The sequence below is a fragment of the Erithacus rubecula genome (genome assembly GCF_903797595.1).
Source record: "Erithacus rubecula genome assembly, chromosome: 14".
Lineage (NCBI taxonomy): Eukaryota > Metazoa > Chordata > Aves > Passeriformes > Muscicapidae > Erithacus > Erithacus rubecula.
Window position 1 is genome coordinate 17,575,784 of NC_136666.1, and position 21,453 is coordinate 17,597,236.

Here is a 21,453-nt window from a genome sequence, read left to right on the forward strand (position 1 = left end):
ACTCTGTGTTTTTCAAAGGCACTTTTTGTGGCAGAGGAATATATTCTCCTAAACTAGGGTCAAAATATACTGATACATTTAACAAAGCAGTCAGGTTGTTGAACAATATGTAACTAGGTATCTTTTAAATATTCACTATACTTAGCTCAGAAAAGCCCTAATCTGTTCCAATTGACTATAGTGTAAAATTAGGATAAGTGCAAAGAGGAAAACTACACTTCAGAGTTGATTGCAACTAAATCTGTAGACTTTTTCAATTCTCTCTTGTGTTTGAAAACATTCTGTTGAAATGCACCGTTTTGCTCGATAATTTTACTGTTACTGTTGTACTACTTTGTTTATTAAACCAATGCTGTGAGAAAGGACTGCAGTGAGAAATCATCTTTTCTTTAAGGCATAAGGAAAGCTTCTATTTTGACAGTGGACTTCTGTTGCCTAGGAGCAGCACACATGAATCCCCATGAGTAATCGTGAGCCTCTGAACTTTGTATAGTTCCTGGGTTAATTCAGATTGTGGCCTTTTGGAGGATCTGGGGATGGTAGCTGTTGGTCTGAACCCTCCCCAGGGAGTTTTGCTGCCTTGTAGAGCTGAAACTTTGTGCTGCAGATTGTTTAAGCTCTCCAGGAGCTGCTTTGCAAATCCAGCCCTTAACATCCCTGGCAGGTACCCTGGGCCTGAAGGTGTAGAACATTCCCTCCTCCTGCAAAGTAACATCAGTCCAACTGATCCAGTGACAGCACCAGGGAGGAATTTTCTGCTACAACTATCGAATGTAGACAAAGAGGCTGCCTAATTTTCTCTTTGTGCAACCCACATCCTGTGGGACTCATGCACATCCCTGTACTTTCTACCCTGCACAAGGCAGCGTGTGTCCTGAGGACAACGTGCTGTGTCTTGCTCACTCTGCTGATGAGACTGAGAGACATGCCAGAAGCGAATTAAACAGATTTCCACTTAATTATATGTAATTTTGTTAATTGTCTATCTGCTGCTGTCCCTCGCTGGCATGACGGAAGGGTGCGAGTGGCCTCTGGAGCTGGGTTCCCTGTCCTCGCCCCCTCCTCCTGTCCCCCTGCCGGGGAATTTCTCCGAGCGGTCATTCCGTGCGCTTAACCCCTTCCTGCCCGTCCGCCGCCTGATGCCATCGCCTCTGCACCTCCTGCTGTACAACAGATTGATTTCCAGGGCTGGGGACGGCTCCAGCACGGCTCTGGTGTCACCCAGAAGCCCTGCCCCGTCTCCTTCGCTCCCCGCTCTCCGGCTTGCTGCTTTGCTATTTTTTTTTTTTTTTCCTCCCAGGAGCAGCAGCGAAATGTCCTGTTCTGCCTATTTGGAAATGGGAACAAATTGCTCCCCCGCCTTACCTCGCTCATCGCATCCCATATATAGTCATATCTGCGGTCAAATGGCAGGCGGCAGCGAATGGGAAGGCTGTGCCTCCCAAAAAAACCCGGGGGGGGGGCAGTGAGAGAGGGAAAGGGGTAGGGACGACAAGAGGAGGGGAGGGGAAAAAGAAAAAAGCCCTTTCCAAAAAAGTATTGGATGTCTTGAGGAATGCAGTCAGCCCCTTGGGAAAGTACATATCAGTGAGGCGCTCCCTGCCCGCCGCTCGCACTCGGCCGGCGCCGCGTCCCGCTCCGCTCCCCGGGGATCCCGCACCCGCACCCGTCCCGCCACTCCCCAGATCCTTTCGGAAGCTGCCCTAGCCCACCGCCACCATGGATGCCATCAAGAAGAAGATGCAGATGCTGAAGCTGGACAAGGAGAACGCCTTGGACAGAGCTGAGCAAGCCGAAGCGGACAAGAAGGCAGCGGAGGAGAGAAGCAAGCAGGTCTGCACCGAGGGCCCGGGCGCAGCCAGCGCCGGGGCGCAAATCTTTCCAGACTATACTTTTGGTTTTTTCCCCTCCTCCCCTCTTCTTCCCCCTCTCACCATGCTTTGTTAAATCCCACCCCCGCGCCCCTGCAGAACTGGTTGAACTTTCCCAAAGGCAGAGCATCAGCCGGCTGGAGGTTCCCGGGATTTCAGGGGGGAGCAGGGCCCTGGGACAGCTGCATGACCTCTGTGCCTTTGTCACAGGGGGACGGAGAGCTTAGGGTGGCTGCCCAGAGCACCTGGTTAGCGCTGGACAGATGTGCAGCCATTTGGCAAAGGACAGTTCAAGCTGTGTTCGCCCACTCCAGCATCTCTCGGATGTGCCCGATTCCAGCTGCCCTCCCGCCCTAATCCGGACGTCTGCCCCACATTTTTGTCCTTCTCCAACCCCCCTCATTTACACCTTGGGCGTTATTCGATTCAGGGAGGGGACACATTGTTTGCACGTTTCTGGAAGATCCTGAAGGAGGAGGGAGAAAGGGAGAGTGATTTATAAATGAATTTCACAGTTTTCTAAGCCAAGGCAGAAACATATTTGTGCGTTATATTTCCTCTTGTGCACCTAGTTAGAGGATGACATTGTGCAATTGGAAAAACAATTGCGTGGGACGGAGGATACAAGGGACCAAGTGCTGGAAGAGCTACACAAGTCTGAGGACAGCCTCCTCTCCGCAGAGGAGAATGCTGCCAAGGTATTGTGCCCTTGCTGCAAGCAAAGAGGATCTAACTGTCTCTCCTTCTTTCTCTCTCTGTCTGCCCTTTTCTGTCTCTTCTGCACTCGCACCTCTCCGTTTGCACGATCACGCTGCCTGCTGCACCTTTTCCTGCCCGCCCTCCCCTCTCCACCACTTTCCACCCACATCACAGCTGGAGGATGAGCTGGTGGCTCTACAAAAGAAGCTGAAGGCCACCGAGGATGAGCTGGACAAATACTCCGAGTCCCTTAAAGATGCACAAGAAAAGTTGGAACTGGCTGACAAAAAGGCCACGGATGTAAGTTACCCCATCCCTTTCACCACAAGCCTGACAGAGAAAACACACACTCCCTCTGCTCAGGACAGCCTGAATCCCACTCAGCAGCACTGCAAAGCTTTGCTGAAGGCAGGGTCCAGGCACCTCCTGGGCAGGGAGGTGGGAACACAGCTCTGCCTCCCTGCATGGGGTTTGCACTCTCTCAGAGGCATCTGACTGGGTTTCTGCTCACTTGACATGTGCTTTTCACGTGTACTTGCCAATCTAGATATGAAAGCAAAGAAATGGTGATTTATCTATTCAGGTGATGGGTAAAATGGCTCAGGCTGGAATAACACTGTCTTGGTAGTGGAACTGAAGCAGAGAGTTAATAGTGAGTAGGTACAGGTGAGGGAGATCCAGAAGAGCAAGGGCTGCTAGTTCTGTTTTCAAGGAAGCTTTTCCTAGGCATGCATGTGTCAGATCTGCTGGTAGATACTGGTTTAGTTCACTGATCTCTGAGATAAAAGGTCCTCTCCTGTTTTTTTGGGTTTTTGTTTTTTTTTTTTTTAAATCCGGAAGATGATACTTGCTAGTTTTGCAAGTTCATAGGACAGGGATCCTGGGAGCAAGCTGAGAGATATATATAGCTCAGCACTTTATATGGTAATAAGTCAAGAGCTTGTGCCTCTCCCAGGCCCTCATCCCACCCACCTGTCTGTCCCAGACATGCATTTAAAGGATCACATGCAAGGAACCATAAGAGTACAGTTAAGGTCCTGGTCTCTATTGCTGCTGTTGGACAATTCAATTCTCCTTGAGTAAATCTCAGGTCTAAATTACAGGAGTGATGAAACTACAGTATTTCCAAAGCAATGACCCTCCTTTTCCTATAGCTCTGCTTTAAAAGTCAGCCTCAAAGCCACAATGAAAAGGACTTGCCACAAAGAAAGAAAGAAAACATAGTATTTCAGGGGGAGGAAGGATACTTCCAGAAACGAAAATGTTACAAACAACAACTTTGCGTGAAAGTTATTATATTTATTTTACTTCTAAAAGGAGTAAAGGATTTAAAAAAAAGTTTAGTTTCAGTATGGCAATTAAGTTACATAGCTTCGAAAGAGAACCCAGGAACTTAACAAAGTGTTGAAAGAACAGGAGAGAGGACCCGTGTGTAATGTGGATCAGATGTCTGCTCTGTGCGTGGCTGCCAGAGGAGAGGCAGCTTCCTAGCAGGACATTTGTGCAGCTTGTTCAAAAGAACCACATATAGATTCAGGGGAGATATTCCTTATATGGAAAAGTATGCAGAGTATTTGGAAATAGCTTGCCTAAGATGAAGGCAGGAGAAATGCTACTAGATGCCTGTTCTGAAACTAAAGATCTTCCTAACTGATCCCAGTGCCACCTTCCCCTGCTGGAAAACAGTGTTTGGAAACTAGATGAGGGCAATTTTATTTGCAGTCTTCCCTCAGGTGGAGGGAGAGTGTCTGGCTTGTTTTCATCGAGGTAAACGCCTTATTTATTTGTATGCATGGAATATGTCTGAAAGTTTAGGGAAGTATTTAATTTTTCGGCAGTGCAGAGTGTATTTTGGGGCATTGCAGTCGACCCAGTATTTTCCTTATTAGTTTGAATAGTTCCAAGCCTTGGGAAAAGGGCAGAGGCAGGGAGGGAGTGTCGGCTCGTTGGGATGGACACGCCTTTCACTGGGACGAGAAAATCTTACCTGTCCGGTATGACTCATCTCCCAAAAACCAGGCACATCATCCCCACCCGAGAGGGGGCAGCTGCGGCCCCCTCTCACCTCCCCGTGCCCCAGGAGCCGCATCTGGCGGGTTGCTCGGTGTTATTTTATGATGTTTGCGGGGGGAAAGGCGGCAATGGACCCGGCTGCGGTCCGGTCCGGTCCGGGAATGGCGGGCTGTGCCGCGAGGCGGCGCTGCTGGCCCGGCACATCCACCGGGCACGGCGGACAAGGAGCGGGCAAGGAGCGGGCAAGGAGCGGGCAAGGAGCGGGCAAGGAGCGGCCCAGCCCCGGTAGAAGCGGCACATCCACCGGGCACGGCGGGCAAGGAGCGGCCACAGCCCCGGCCACGATCTGCCCAGCCCTGGCCACAGCCCCGGCCACGATCGGCCCAGCCCCGCCGGGAGCTGCCCATCGTGGGCCGGACTGACCCATCCCCGGTCGAACCGCACCAGGACCGGCCCATTCACTGCCACGACCGGCCCATGCCGGTTGAGGACCGGCCCCTCCTGAGGCCCATCCCCGCCCTGCTCCGCTGGCCGCCCGGTGCCGCAGCCCCGCCCCGCAGCGCTGAGGCGCGGGGGGAGTTCCGGGGCCGCGGCGGGCGGAGGGAGCGGCGCGGGCTGGGCGAGCAGCGGGCATGGCGGCGATGAGCTCGCTGGAGGCCGTGCGCAGGAAGATCCGCAGCCTGCAGGAGCAGGCGGACGCCGCCGAGGAGCGGGCGGGACGGCTGCAGCGGGAGGTGGACCAGGAGCGGGCGCTGCGGGAGGAGGTAGGGCTGCCCTCGGGCCCGGGGCTCGGGGGCGCGGCTGCCCCGCGCGTTCCCCCGGTTTCCTTGTGTCCCGCACGATGGGTGTTACCTGCGGGCGATCGGTGCCTTCCCGGCTCCGTAACCCGAGCGCTGTGCTGGCCGACAGCAAAACGCCGAGCTTGCATCAGGCTAAACTTAGATATTTGAGATTACTTGCTTTGTAACACGCTGTGAGCAAGGTTTTGTGGGGGTTATTCCGCCCACAAGGCCTAGTTCTGTCTGTGCAGTCAGCATGGCGACTCGGGAAGCGCGTAGGGCTGAACCTGAGCTGGAACCTGGCGCCGTGAGCCTGCAGCGGGCTGCACATCTGCTCTTCACCAAACCTTGAGAGGCCAAAGGAACATCGGCTTGGTTTTAGGCAGAGGCAACATCGAGTGTGAGCAGCATAGGTTTGCATAGATGTCATTATGGGTGGCAATCACAATAAAAAAAAAAAAACCGTGATAGGGCTTTTATTTATCTTATCACTGGCCTTTGGGAGTTCTAGCAGCTGTAGCTTAATGTTTCTTGCTGTAAAAAAGACAGTTTCGGTGTCTTCATTGGTTACAGAAAAACAAGGATCTTGTGTAGTTTATTACAATAGAAAACGTGGTGGTTATTTGATTCCCGTATACTATGGGCCTTTCTGCAGATTTTGGGAAGTGAGTTCAAAGGAAGAGCCTCCTGCTTACTTGCAGGTGAACTCCCTTATGGAGCAAAATATGGCTGCTTGTGCTTGTTTAACTATTGCATTCCTGCAGATCACTTGCATACATGGGTTTTTTTCAGTGAAGAGACGTAGGTTATTTTTAAAAAAACCTTGTACTTGTTTTCTAAGCTTTGTAGGCTAAAGGACACAAATATTCCTACTTTCAGTAATATGTATTATTCTGAATAATATATTAAGGATAATATATTAAGGAATTTCTATAGAAAAGGGGAGGTTTGCTGTTAACTTTTGTGGCAGAAGGAGTAATGCTGGAGGAGTGATTACAGCCTTCTGCTGAAGTCTTCCCTTAAGAGTTCACTACATTGCAATAAGGTTTAGGACCCTCAAGGTTAGTGTTTGTCTCTTCCCTGTGGTTGGTTTATGTGCTTGGTGTGGAATTCTGCAGAGTACATTGAGATGGTATTGAAATTTTTGTGTGGAAGGGGTCGTTGCTGGGGTGAATAAAGGCTGAAAACTGAACTCCCAGGCACATGTAGATATGGTACAGGTGAGGGGTTTTTATTGTTGCAGCTGTATTTCTGCATGCTTGGGGAGGGAGGCTTTGAGAGCTCTGCAGTAAGTGAGCTGAGGTGTGAATCTGCCCCTTCCCCCAGTGCAATGTGTGTGTGTCACCAGCTGGGTTGTGACATGAGGGTTTTTTCTTCCTGTGCAAGGTACAGATATGCAAACAACAAAAACCTACAGCTGTGGCCAAAACGTAGCACAGCCTCCAGCTTTTGATTGTTAAACCAGATTGTTAAAGAACTTCAAGGCTGTGATTAAGAGCCATTCCCTTAAAAGAGAATCTTCTGTTTTGAGTACATACATCTCAAAGGACTGTTGGTCATTACTTTTTTCAAAATACCTGTTTTTTTCCTCCTTCTGGAAAACACAATCTCCCTTATAACAGTGATAATTAACACCCAGTGGTAACTTATCCATGTCATCACTCATTGTGGAAATATGTGGTGTGTAAGTGCCAGAACAGAAAGCAGGTTATGTTTGCATGGTAGCAGTGGGAGTGCCCCAGTGTCAGTGGGGTTTTTTCCTTCCTTGCCATATAAGGAGAGAAGCCCTGCTCTGTAGAAGAATAACTGGGGCCATATAAGGCTGGTTGGTAAATCCTTAGTGAGTTACTGGAGCAGGAAGTGAAAACTTGAACTTTAGTCACCCTGTGCTTTTAAAGCACATTTTATGCACTTATCATGACGAGGAGTCTTGACATGATAATCATTAACTGGTAATGTAACAAATTTCCCTAGGGTAGCTTTTATGACAGGTCATTTTCTTTCCTAAATGTGAAAGTTCAAATTCTTACTGTTTTAAAGCCAGAAGTCCAAAATCATAGGTTTTGAATACTACTGCATGATTACATAGCTACATGTTTTATATTTGGATTAATGTGTATCTCTCTTCTCCTCCTGGATCTATGTGTTCACTATCAATGCATATTAATGCTCAAAGATATAATTGCTTCCCTGTTTATGTGTTAATTTCAGTCATTGTAGCTGGACATCTTTTATGTCAAGGGTTGTTTTACTTGTCTGGCCTATAAGTTATTCTTTCTTGTGTTGTGTACAGCAAAATCTTTGCTGTGGACAACTGTATCCAGCTACCTCTAGTTAGAGGAGATACCAAACTGATACTTTTGGTATCTACTTTTACCAGAGGGTTGGTTCTCCCCTCAACTAGACATCATAGGAAATTCAGATGTGTACTTGCTCACATATAGCAAATATATATTAGGTATGCTAGTTTTCAGTACTAATTTAGTGTTACTCTCTGAAGTAATTAACTTTTTAGAATAGTTACCCTTTTATATATACACATTGTGTTTAATATAGTTTTGAAAGGAAAGATTTCTGCAAGAAGACTGGTTTGGAACTTACTGTGCAACTTAAACAAGTGTAGATTTGAGGCTGTAACATGTAATAGCTTGTAATGATAAGAGGCAGATGAGTTGTGAGTGTTGTACAAAAGGTGAAGTGAACAGGTAATTCAAGAAAGGCAAATTTAGGGGAAGATTGAGGATGGAATATGGGAGGAAAAATATATTTTAAGGGATTGCTGCCTGTATCAGAGCCCTTGCTGGTGCCTTTTTTGTCAACTCTTGCACAGCTTGCCTGTAAACAAAACTTCTGTGTATTTGGGCAATTCTTAAATGTTCTCATATTCTCTCTGTGTCATCTGTCTCATTCCAAATGCTGATCCATGTTTACATGTTTACACTGAACCCTTCTTATGGAACTCAAGGAAATACCAGGACAGTTCTTAAAAATATGGTGAAAGGTCATAAATAAAGGAATTGGGGTAACTAAAGAATTGAGTAATTAGTTTGTGTTGATTCGATTTTAAAAAGGGAAGGTCTGTAATTAATGTCTGCAAATACAATAACTGAAAATATTTGGATAATGATGCATTATTCTTACTAGTACCTGCTGTACAGTCCTTGATGTACTTCATTGAAAACAAGCATTAATCACTTTTTTTTTTTTTTTTTAAATCACTCTGTTAAGCAATGACTTCACAATTCAAGCACGTACATCTCTGTATGAAGTCAGAAATGTCAGAAGTGCTGTTAGATGGCACTAGCAGGTAATGGGGTAACCTTTCACAAGGGAATGTGTGCCTTGTGATGAATTAATTTCTGTTGCTCCTGTGCTAGGCTGAGAGTGAAGTGGCTTCTCTGAACAGACGCATCCAGCTGGTTGAGGAGGAGCTGGATCGTGCTCAGGAGCGCTTGGCCACTGCCCTGCAGAAGCTGGAGGAGGCTGAGAAGGCTGCAGATGAGAGTGAAAGGTGGGTGAAACCACACCTGAGTGATTTGTTACCCTTATGACAAAGATCATAATTGACAGGGTGTGGGTTATGGAAATAAATTAAACCACTCCCAGTGGAACATTATCTGCTCTTCCTTTCTGTGCGTGGACTTCAGTTGCAGCTTGTCTGTAGAAATGTCCAAAATGTCTGGGCTTGGATTCTTTTTCTGTTGTGAAGATGAGATTTAAGTGTGGTAGGTCTTTTGATGCCACATCCTGGGGAAACTGTTTGTCCCCACACATACTTCTCTTATTAGATGACAATTGTGCTAGTGCATGATTCCTGTTTTCCTTGTGGGTAGAAAATCTTACCTGTAGAATAGCAAAGTTCTGGAAGAGGCTTTGGTTCTCCTGTTGGCAAGATTGGTAAGTGAAGGTGAGCAAAGGAAAGGGACTGACAATTCCTGCAGATTTCCAGAAGTCCATAATGTAAGTTAGGAAGTCAAGATTTGTGACTTTGGGAGATATTCTCTCTTCTTCCAATTGTATTTTATACAGTTATAATGTACAATTATATGTGTACAATATTTTTGTGATAGAACCTTTTATTATGGAAGAAACCCACACATTCTGAATGTGTATTTCTATGTTACTAAGGATGCAGTCTGTTGAAAAGAAATGTGCCAGCAACACACAGTGTGTTTTGAAACATTTAAGGTAATTTTGGATCAGACATGTGCAACAAGCAGTTTTTCTTGTTATGGAGGATTTAAATTTTGCTTTTAGAGAGCACAGAGAGATTCTAGGGCTCTGACATGGCAAAACTCAGGGGAGTGTGGCCCATAGACATGGTTCTTGTCAGTCCTGCAAGGGTCACAACATGCTGTTGATGAGTGTAAAAGCAGAGATGTTTTCAGTCTTATTAGGTCTTTAGAAGCAACCCTCTTTACCTTTCTATAAGGTGAATTTTTCCTGCCATTTAAAATGAGAAAGAATTCTACAGGTGAACTACAGTAAAAGCTAAATAAATCACACTTTTTATTCCTTCCTAAGACATGCTTTGTTCCTTAAACTTCTGAAATGTAAGTTCAGGGGACTAAATCTATGGTGTGAAGACTCAGCTGCGTGACGTGCTTCATTCACCTGAATAAACTGAAAGTCATACACCACAAGTAGCAGAGCTGGAGATCAACTGGCAAGCCCTGAATGTTGCATTTCCTGTTTTTCACGTTTTTCAGAGGAATGAAGGTCATTGAAAACAGAGCCCAGAAGGATGAAGAGAAGATGGAAATCCAGGAGATCCAGCTGAAAGAGGCCAAGCACATTGCTGAAGAGGCTGACCGCAAGTATGAAGAGGTCAGTTCTTGAGTGCAGGGCATCTCTTTCTAAAGCCCATTAGGCTGTGCCTGTAATTTTTGGTTTTCTCTTTTACCTTTTAAGTTCAAAAGATCATAAACACCACTCTTCAAAGCTGTGAGAGGAAAATTAGACACTCAGATACCTCAAGGGATGAGATGACAGGAGATTTGTGCTTAGATCTTTCATTAAAATGTTTGAGAGTATTGCCTAAGCTCTTAGGGATGGAAGTATTTTTCAGTTGCCTTTTGGTGAGTGAAAGGAAGGTCTGGAAAAATGTCAGATAACTAAGTCTCAGATGAATAATGAAGATACCACATAATCAAAATTCATGTGTTGACCAAAGAATGAAGAGAGCCCCCTGCTTTGTAGGTTCTAGAAACAGACAACTAACACATCCCTGTGTTACATAATAACATCCCTGTTACAATAACATTGTCCCTTGTCCTTGTAGGTGGCTCGTAAGCTGGTGATCATTGAGAGTGACCTGGAGCGTGCTGAGGAGCGTGCTGAGCTCTCAGAAAGGTAAGTGTGGAGCTGCCCTGGGATGTGTGAGGTGCTGGAGGAGAGCTGTAACTGCATGAAAACCTTGGCAGCACGTTGTGTGTTCAGCTCAAAGCTGTGTTTTGCTCGTTAACTGAAATTGTTGAAATAAATGGTCAGTGCCAAAGTAAATGTGTTCTTGTGTGTGTGTGTGTGTGTGTGTGTGTGTGTTTTGTCACTGCATGCTGTACCTGCACACTGATTTTGTGAATGGCTTTTGTGCATTTCATGTGTTCACTAACAGCCAAGTCCGACAGCTGGAAGAACAGTTAAGAATAATGGATCAAAACTTGAAAGCATTAATGGCTGCAGAGGATAAGGTACTGATACTAATGAACAGTTTTTAGATTTAACTGCAACCCAAGTGTTTCAGCTTTTGTAGCCAGTTAGCTCACTCAGTAGTAACAAGTCCTTGCTATGCTCTTCACTCCCTTGGCATCTTGCTTTGGTGGTTTTCTTTGGTCTCTTTTTTTTTTTGTTTATTCATTGATTTTTGTCTTCAAAACTGATCTCCTGTGCAGCCAAAAGAAGCTGAACTGTCTCACGTGTGAAAGCTATGTAACTGTTTCTGTGTAAGCCAAGAGCTGTAGATAAATTTCTGTCTGGTCATTGTCTTAATGTGCACTTGAACTGGTATTCAACATCACAAAGAGTTGCTTTCAATCTGTGATGGATCAGCTGCTTTTGAGGCTGTTCTTTTGCCCTGTAATTGTTTTCATTATTCTCTATCTTTTCCCCCTATTTTCTCCTATTTCTTTTGCTTGACTGAATCTTCCATCCTCCTCTTTCCTGCCTTCCCTCCAAAATAACAGCAAATGTGCTGAGCTTGAAGAGGAATTGAAAACTGTGACCAACAACCTGAAGTCGCTGGAGGCTCAGGCTGAGAAGGTAGGCTAGAGACTTGGGAGAGAATGTGCCCCTTACACTGTCATCTGGCCAATGGGATTTTCTTTGGATGCTGCTCACTTGGCAGCATTTCTTCAGGGCTGCTGTCAATAGAGGCATTTGGATTTACTACCCAGTTCATATTTGGCTCCTTTTGGAGCACAGCATATCTTGTAGTTCCAAATATATCAGTATTATTTGGCCACATGTTCTGTTGAGTACTCTGACAGGATTAAAGGTTCATTATAGAGTGTCCCTCAAAATGGCATTGTGTACTAACATGAAATTTCTCCAAAAGACATTCCTCTTTAAAACTAGTACTAATTTCTTCTCAGAATTCCCACCATATTGCACTGGAATTTAACTCAAGGGAAGTTTGACTCTTGTAATAAACCACGTTACCACAGGAATTAATTATGTTTTGCCTATAACAATTTCTTGTGTATAGCTAATCTATTTACAAGACTTTTGAATGTGAGGGTTTTTTGGTATATTCAGAATACCCATCTAATACCACTGATCCTCTTTCTAATTACAGTACTCACAGAAAGAAGATAAGTATGAAGAGGAGATTAAAGTTCTGACTGACAAACTGAAGGAGGTAAAATTAGAGCTGTTCTTTGCAATATATCTTCCAATGCACCTTGTAGTATAAACACTACTTTGATGCTGTAAGGACAAATGTACCATTTTGGAAGCAGTTTAATGTTAAATATCTCCACTAGAAATTAGTTTATATTAGCCTTATTATTTGCTTCCACTCAGTCTACTCTTTTCCTCATTTGAGTTATTTCTCCTCTATTCCTAAGAACTATTTGTGCATGTTTCCTAAAGTAAGTCTGTGTTTGTCCTGACTTCAGGCTGAGACCCGTGCTGAGTTTGCTGAGAGGTCAGTAACCAAGCTGGAGAAGAGTATTGATGACCTAGAAGGTATGAGTTGTTTTTCTACTTACTGTGGAAATGCATATCTCTTATTCTTCACTTGTCTGGGGGTTTTTGTTGTTTTTTTTATACCAGATTTTATTGGGCTGACTCGTCACACTTATATAAATGGGTCTGCTTAAAGAATAGACAAAATATTTTCCAAATGAAATGTATTGACAACTTAAATGCTTCAGGTGAACAGTGTTTTGCTCTTGCCTGTTACTTTTTCTCTTATGCTCTTAAGTCTCCTTCCATTTTTTTGCTTTATACTCTTCTACTTAGAAATACAGAAGTGTTACAGGGTAAATGATCAGATGACAAGCTGATGAAGAGTTGCATTATGTTTGCAGTAGTTAGGAATGTAGCTAACCTAATTTATTACTGTGATAAGTGTGATTTGGGACAGGCATTTTGTGGCACAGACCACTTATTGGGTTTGGTAAAGCTAGTAGATTGTATACATAATCAGGACAGCTTATTTAACTTAAAGGTGTTTGTTTGTAAGGTGCAGCAGAGTAGTAGAATGTGCTTCCTGCCTCTGGAGGAAATAATTCAGTAGGACTTTGTAATTTGTAGTTATATGGAGTTTGCTATTTAGATGCATTACACTAAGTGTAGGATTTGAAGAAGCTAAATTGCACAGCTTGGTAAGCTGGATTCTGCATGAAGGTGATGAAATGCCTAAGTAGCTGCTGAAAAATTATGATCCCTGACTCAGGAAGGAAGCAGAGAAGAAAGATAAGTGTTTAGAAGGAATAAAAATTGCTGTATGCTGAGTTTGACATCATGCAAACCAGAGTGGTTTTAAAAAAAAAAAAAAGTGGTAGAAAATGGTAACATCATCCTGGAGCTCTCTTTTTGGATCTTTTCTCCCTAGCTCCTGTGTCCCCTCTTAATTAAAACAAAAAAGCATTAAAACAAAAATCCATGGCAGTGAAACACGGATTATTGCTTCTTTTGTACTCTTCATTTTCTTATTTTTCTGTATATCACAGGTTGTCCCATTGGCAATGCACTTAATGAACATGTTGCATAGAACTGTTCACTCTTTTCTTTCCTTTATTCTTCTCTAATTTTGTTTCATTTTATCTGTCATGACACTTGTTTGTGTGCACTCCTCCCCTTTCCTCTGGCTTCTGGATGATATCCCCACGCCACCACCTTCACCTTCCATCCCACGCTCCTGCTCCATTTCCTTGCCCACCTCTGCCTTCCCTGGGGGAACACAGATGAGCTCTATGCTCAGAAACTGAAGTACAAAGCCATCAGTGAGGAGCTGGACCACGCTCTCAATGACATGACTTCCATGTAAATGTGCTCCCAGCCTGTCCCCTGCTGCTTCCCTGCCCTCCCTGATTGCGCGGTACCGGTGCTGCTCCCTGTGCTCTGGGAGATGCTTTCCTGTAGAGACAATAGGGCTACAAAATACCATGAACCATTGCTTTACCCTGGCAAAGTGTGGGTGAGTGTTGTGCCAAGCCAGGTAAATACTCATGGTGATTTTGTAAGCTTGTGGTTGCTCTTTGATTCAGTGTCTTGTGGTTGTTCTTTGTGTTTATCCTTCCAGTTCAGCTCTGTTCAAATATTATCTACCAAGCCCATCATGTTTTACCAGGGAAAATTGCTGTGGGACATGTTGCATTCAGAGTGTATTCCTTTGCCTACTGTCACAATTTTTGCTCTGGCAAAGTTCCTGCAGAAATTTAAATTTAATTGTATTCTCTATTAATGACAGTAGAAAGTGTTTATCTAAATTTCCCTAACTGCTCTGAAAATTTCAGCTCTTACCACTAAATTACAAGAGTGGAAATGGATTTAATGCACCTTGCCATTTAAACCCATAAAGGCAACAATTGAATTGTAGGTTATCTTCTGCCTATTTTCTGGACAGCAGTTACAATTTTATTTGCATACACTAAAATTTGCTAATACCAAAGGAGAAAAATAAAAAGTCAGCAGCTGTGAGGTGTGACTCTTGCTGCAGTGTTTGACACAAACTGTTCCATGGACTCTGAGCAGAGGTCAGCTGTGCTGTCTCCATTTTCCTTGCCATGCATGTCACTGCAGCTGACATGGGAGAGGGGAAGAGCTGTGCAATGTTTAATCCCAGCATTCCCCTTTGGAAGCCCAGGCATGCTTTCAACAAGGTTTGCTTAGAGCTTGAAACATATTGTGTGTGCACTCATATTTTAAATGGTTTTTTTTTCTTCATGTTCATTACTTTCCTCTTTCTCTCTACCAACTTTTTAGGAAAGGTCTAATGTTGCCTGCTTTGTATGCTTTGATTTTTTTTTTTTTGGTTTTTAAATTCCTTCCCAACATATGGTTTTGCTCAGTAGCTTATGAAGCAAATGGATTTCTTTTTTTCTCCTCTTTATAGAGAGATTACAATATTTTTTCAATTTGGGATATTTCTAAGTGAAAAATAGACTTTAAATTGTTTTCTACTGGTACATGAGGACATGACTATCATTCCAGTCCCAGCATGGTGTGCTGCTTCTCTGGCATGGTCATCTCAGCATGCTGGGCTTTGCTGTGCCATTGCTGCTTTTTTGGAAGTCTTTACTGCACCTTTTTTTCATTTTCTACCTTCTTTCACTTTTTCTTTTCATGCAGATAATTTTCTTTGCTTCAGTTCTCCAAAGACATCTTCATCAGGCTGGATAAACCATCTTTCCAAGCTTTGGATGTTTCATGGGTTCATTGTCCTGTCTTCTAGCTTAGTTGACTCTTCCTCTAGAACCTGTCTCAGAACATGCTCTGTTTGTGCTCTGCTGTACAGAAACTACATCTCTCAATGTAAAATAAATATCCCAGCTGTATCCCTTTTGCTATTCCTTTGCCTTTTAATTATTTGAATGACTATTTAAGTTATTAATAAAATTTGCGCTTTTATGCCATTAGGGATTTCATTTTTTTTAATGAAATTTTTAATATTTTAGCTGAGAACACTTTTGCCTGAATGTTGACAATGCCAAGCCAATGAGTGCAGTGTGTGGGATGGTGTGAAAGTTGACCAGTTATTATCTTGGTTTTTCTCAAACTCTACTGCAGATAAAATGACCAATAGCTGTAATAGGGATTTTTGCAGTTGTTATTGTTAGGACAGAATTTGCAAGGACATTATTTCTTTGGGGTCACTTGGTCGTGGGAGCCTGGCTGTCAGATCAGTTACATCCTTGATGTAGCCAGATTTTTCACTTTAAAGCCTGAAATCTTTTCCCAGCTTTATGCTGAAGATTTCTTATTTTTATTTAAATGTGTTTGTTCATTAACTTATATATATGAGACAGATTTAAAGAGGCAATATCAAAAACTTTAAATTCTTATTTTCATCCAGAAGTAATCCTTGAAACATCTTGCAAAAAGTTTTCCCCCCTTCACACCTCAATTATTCAGCAAAGATGATGCTTGCTAACATTTTGGGGTTTTAACAATGTATTTTTCTTGAGTGGCACGGTAACATTGGAAGTTCATTGGGGAGGTTTCAGTAGCTTTCCATTTGTGCTTATTTCAGACTTGTGAGTTTGAATTGCAGGCCCATGAGAAATGTTTCAAAGCTGGAGAAGGAAAATTCTCATGATTATACTATTAATGAAATGACTCTGCTCCAGAGTGGAACATCATGGGTTTCAGGTTTCAGCTGATTTGTCACTGTCTAATTAAGGATGAGGCATTAAATATTGACATCTTGGGTTTTTTAAATATATTGTTATTTGTAGCTAGGGAGTTTATTGCCTTATTTTAACTTAATTTACATCACAGTGAAAGAAGTTATTTTCCAGTTCACATGAAAGTGAAAACCAGATTGATTTCTGATGATGCTATAACTATATATTGCTAAAGTTCCTAAGTCACCAAAATAAATTCATTATGCCATAGCTGAATTTTAGTTTTTAACTTGTAGAATAATGTAAATGTCTCTTTCTTGTTCAGCTTCAAGATGATTCAACAGTGCAGTCTAAACTAGAATTTCTCCCCTCCTCAAAATTTGTTTTCCAAATAAGGCTTGCAAATAAATACATTCCCTTCCTGGCCTGCTATCCTTGGATAACTTAGGCAAAAAACTGGGATATGCCAATGGCTCATCCTAATGTTGCTGGCTGGGGAGAGAAGCCCAAATACAGGATATATATCAGCAATCACAGATAGTTCAAGTAATAAAGTTCAGTAACTTATCACTCTTCAAGTGACATACAGTAAGTGGCTGTGTGTGAAGGGTTACCAAATAGAGTGGTATAGATAAAAGTTAACCAAATACAATGGGAGGAATATTTGCAAAATGACTGAGGCTGATGACTTCATAATTGCCAGGAGTTAGGGGGAATGTGGTCAACTGTAACTTGTCATCTGAGCCAGAGTAAATTACACTCCAACTTCATAATCTATTGTTTTGGTTCATTGTTTTAGCAGAGTCTTTAATCCAGTCAATTCCCTGCAATACTAGTATTTCTTAAGAAAAGTAAACAAAAAAAAAACAACCCCAAAATCCATTGTGGAAGCCTGTCAATTTTTAACATAGTGATTTTAAATATCAGTATTAAAATCCTGCCTTTTGTGTCAGCCCTACACGATCAGCTCTGCACTGAGGGATGACACATTGCTGCTCAGAGTACATGACATTATCATGATGAGAGGGATAAAATCCATTTATTACTGGCTTTACTGAGCTGGCTGAGAGAGTTTGGGCTGGGAGGAAGCAGGGAGGAGTTGCTCACCACACAAGCATGTCCTGCAGACAGCTCACTGCACAGCTTTGCCTTTGCTGTGTCCAGTGCCTGCAGGGGAAGAGGATTCCTGTGGCAGCTTGTGAAAAAGAATCAGAAACAGCCATTTCCTGTAGGGGAATAATCTGGGATCAAGAGTCAGGAGAGCAGTTAGGCTATTGAAAAGAATATGGGCAATTTGAGAGCACAAAATAGTCAAAAGCCATTGTGGAACATTTTTTTTCAGTCTGCAAAGGAACTCTCACTAAATGTGCTGTCACAACATGGCTGTGGCTGTTGTGTTTCAACATGAATTGTCCTCTCTGTTTGCTGTTTTTGAGCATGGTGATGAAGGTGTTCATCCTTCCTTTTCATTTTCACCAAGTGTGAGTCTGTTTTCTTCTGAAGTAAAACTTGGCAATTTAAAGGTATTAAAATGTGTTGATTCCAGTAACACAAGTATATTTTCCTATCAAAATTAACATTCAGCCCATCACATTTCCTAGGAAAGGAGCATGGGCTGGGTCAAGCCTGGTGGTAGTTGCTTATTTAAATCTCTTCTGCTGTTACTTATGCTTGGGGCAATTTCTTTCTGTCTACTGCCAGATGAAGTTCCACCACACTTTAAATAATTTAAAAAATGGCACTCATAAAACACTGTACAGAAGACTAAAACAAGACTTAGTACTTACAGGAATGTAGCTGCAGTTCTTCCATTTCTATTCCAGTTTGTGTCTCACTGTTCCCCACAGCAGGATTCTTAGCCAGTTCTTGATATGTTACAATAGCTGTTCCCTGGAGTAGCAGTTTAATTACAAAAGTTCTAGAAACAGAGGTAAAATGTTCCTTCCTGTGTTACTGAACTGTCTGTCATGTTACCAGTTTCTTTATTAACTCTTATTTAACTGTTTTCTCTGTCTAATCTGTCTTCATTCTGCCTCTTTTTTCCCTTCTAACCTGCTTGCTGCCTGTACAGACCAACTCTACCAGCAACTTGAGCAAAACAGTCGCCTAACTAATGAACTAAAGCTGGCATTGAATGAGGATTAAACTTATATTGTTAACTTGTTTGAAACACCTCCTTCCAAATTTCCTTTAAGAATGAATCAGTAAATGTAGAAATAAGCAAGAAACTTAGAAATTGATTGATTGATTGATTGATTTTTAGCTGTTGATTTTGTGGTAAATTAAGGAAAGAAATTCTCAGTTTCTCTTGGGAAAATATGAAAATGCTTCCTCTGGATGAGGCTTTTCATTAAGTGTCTCCACACCTGTTTTGGAAGAGCATTAAGCTCTTCTGCTGTACAGTAGCTTCTTTTCACTTAAGTAAAGAGTACAGCATTTCACTAACAATATCCAGAAAGTAACAGCCTGCCTTGCAGAAAGGCACTCAGTTTATCCAACAACATAAATTGGACCTTAGATTTTTACCACAGTGAGTGAAAAAATATTGGCTAGAATTCATATTTCTGTATTTCAAAGCCAACTTAAAGGATACTTACAGCTGTTTTTTTCTAGAGACTTTGATGTGATAATTTTGCCTTACTATGAATTTGGCTTGTATTTAAAAAAAAAAAAAAGGATGGGAGCTCCATCTGACAATACCAAATCAGTTCCAAGGTATGCTTGCATAGTATGTAGTTATATTACTGATCCCAGTAGGATGCACCACAGAACATAATGCTCATTTATTGTATCACTATGTGTGTTAAGTGATTGTCCTATGTGCATGCAACATAAGGCCACTAACTTTGAGTTTGTTTATTTTCTAGAAGAAATAAAGAATAAGAAATTAATTTCTTAAAGGTCACTGAAAACTTTAATAGTTTTCTTTTTTTTTTTTTTTGTTCTTAGTGTTTAATTCTATGGAACTTCTTATTATGTATCTGCAAAGAACTTTTTTTATTTATTGCCTACTTAAAAAACAAAAAAAAACAACAAAAAAAAAATAAAAACCACTTATTATCTCACATACCTATAAGCAAAGAGCTTCCAGAATATAGTGTCTCTGTTGGCAGTGTATTTTCTTAACAAATGCAGCTGTAAACAGTTCTAAACTTGCATTACTTGCTGTTTTATTAATTTGGAATTCTCTCTAGTTGTGTTATCTGGAAACATTGGTATTTTATGAGCATGCACGTTTCTTAACTTCCTAAACCTGTGAGAGAAATGATGATTGCATGCCTTCATGTTCTGAGAATTGATGCCTCCAAAGAACTGCTATTCATGTTTCAATTTTCTAATCCCACAACAGAGAAAGTGGCACATGCCAAAGAAGAAAACCTTAATATGCATCAGATGCTGGATCAAACTTTACTGGAGTTAAACAACATGTGAAAACCTTCTTAGCAGCAACCACGCTCTTTGTTTTATTATTTTTACACCTGCTTGCCGTGAAGCCCCATAAACATTTCTTTATTTTATTTTCACCACAGTCACAAGAACATCTGCTAAATTATCAAGCAGGGGTCAGGGAAACACCAAAATGGGCAAGCCATATGCGGGTTAAGCAACTTTATATTATGGTTTAAATGTGCCATTTCCCAACAAAAAATGTTACCTACACTTTGTAGAGAGTTCAGCAGTTCAGTGTGCTCAGTTTGATGAATCCTGGCTGTGGCAAAAAAGTGTCCCACCTCAAGTGCCAACACAAGAAAAATGATTCTTGTTCAAGAGGGATCAGGTGGAAATGGTGCTATTTCCAACAAAAGGTTTTACTTGAAATCTTTTGTTTGATAACAAACAAGTTAGGAGTTGTCCAGCACAGTAATTTATTTTTATCAGAACTTGACTGATCTGTGAGAATTTGGACTTTCTGTGCCTTCTAATTCAGTAAAACAAAGGTATGTAAGCAATGGAGAAAAGTGAAGGCTTCTGAAGGTTTTAAATTGTATTCTTGCAACTCAATACAGAAGTGTAGGTCAACATTTCACCTTGAGTTTTCATTCGATTGTATTTTTCATGTTGAAATGAAAGATTCAATAAATTCAGGACAAAACATTAATTTGGAAGAGATTGTGTTAAAATGTATTTTATTTGTGGGGGTTTGGGGTAGGGGAGGAATTTTTGAACTGATATTTGCCTCACTTTTTTCACACTTTCTTTGAGCAGTCTTAAAAGTATATCTGTATGTAAACATTGTATAATGATATGAAATAAAATGCACATTTTAGGACATTTTTTAAATTTTGTTCTCCTGTGGTTTGTTTTTCATCACATCCCTGTGTAAACTCTGCCTGTGTGCAGTGTCTCTGGTTGTGTGAAGCCCTGTGAACACACTGGCTCTTGTCTTTCCTGTGTTGTTAGGTCAATGTTTAGAAATGTGGAGGTTTGGACAGATGGAGCTGCTGCTGCTCACAGGAGCCCTTTGAGGCCCATATTCATTTATCTTACCTGATATTATGTGCTAATTTACCTCAATGCAGTATAAACCTTTGAAAATCATGTGTCACATTCATAAGAGATACTTTTGCTCAACTTTTCACTACTGGTTGCTAATTTCTGCATGTGTAGGTGTGTTTATTTGAGGTCTGTCAATGGGCAGCTTTGGGACTTGAGAAATAATTTTTATTCCTTTGTTTTCTGTTGTATATTGCTGAAAGCTGATGCTGTCCACCCCTCTAGCAGCAAGGGGTACAGATAACCTTCCAAACCAAAGAATTTCTATTAGTGCACCCTTAGCAAGCAACTGAAAACAGGTGACTTTATCAGCTGGTAAAGTAATACACAATAATTTCAGGTTAAGAGTCAGAGAGGGAAGATGTACTGGGGTTTTTTTATTGTGTTTCAAAGGGAGGAACTTGGCAACATTACAAGCTTTTGTGTGATTTGTTGGCTGCTGCCAAGTGATCCTAACTGGAAAGGATGAAATCACTGGCTTCATGTTTCTCCTGTGGTTTTTGGGGAGCAAAATACATGTTACAAATCTCCTGCAAGGCTTTATCCTGTACTGGAGACAGATAAAATTCCAACCACATAGTGCAGGGGTAAGTTACTCTAATCTCTTGCTCCTTCCTTAGCACTAGGGAGAAATGTCAGGGGGTTGAGCTCTCAGAGCTCATTCAAGTCCCTGTGCATACGTGGCTCCCAGTGGTGCTGCTGGGGTCAGGAGGGTTTCCTGTGACAAAGTTCTGTGCTGGCAATTGTTTGTAGAGCAGGGCCCAAGGCCACCCAGAGAGCCAGAGGAGTAGAACAGAGCAGCACTTG

The 21,453-nt window shown here is 42.2% G+C and overlaps 1 protein-coding gene across 17 annotated transcripts; it reads left to right on the forward strand.

Annotated features, from left to right (window-relative positions):
- The first annotated feature begins 1,557 nt into the window (after positions 1–1,557).
- TPM1 (tropomyosin 1) lies at positions 1,558–20,258 on the forward strand. 17 transcript variants are annotated; one of them, XM_079318261.1, is made up of 10 exons: positions 1,558–1,833; positions 2,745–2,870; positions 8,740–8,873; positions 10,072–10,189; positions 10,644–10,714; positions 10,977–11,052; positions 12,156–12,218; positions 12,478–12,547; positions 13,771–13,849; positions 15,158–15,363. In XM_079318261.1, the coding sequence occupies exons 1-10, from the start codon at positions 1,720–1,722 to the stop codon at positions 15,159–15,161; spliced, it is 855 nt and encodes a 284-aa protein (XP_079174387.1). In that variant the 5' UTR covers positions 1,558–1,719; the 3' UTR covers positions 15,162–15,363. The 17 variants fall into 17 exon arrangements, with proteins under 17 accessions (XP_079174387.1, XP_079174375.1, XP_079174388.1 ...); XM_079318249.1 differs by lacking the exon at positions 10,977–11,052 and adding an exon at positions 11,545–11,620; XM_079318253.1 differs by lacking the exons at positions 10,977–11,052; positions 13,771–13,849; positions 15,158–15,363 and adding exons at positions 2,444–2,569; positions 11,545–11,620; positions 19,502–20,027 and having other exon boundaries at positions 1,699–1,833.
- The last annotated feature ends 1,195 nt before the right edge of the window (positions 20,259–21,453 follow it).

Bases quoted from the DNA above. Each gene is read 5' to 3' on its own strand.
- TPM1 (XM_079318253.1), top strand. From the start codon at position 1,720: ATGGATGCCATCAAGAAGAAGATGCAGATGCTGAAGCTGGACAAGGAG. The intron at 11,621-12,155 runs GTAGGCTAGAGA...TTCTAATTACAG, and splicing joins TGGAGGCTCAGGCTGAGAAG to TACTCACAGAAAGAAGATAA. The intron at 12,219-12,477 runs GTAAAATTAGAG...TCCTGACTTCAG, and splicing joins TGACTGACAAACTGAAGGAG to GCTGAGACCCGTGCTGAGTT.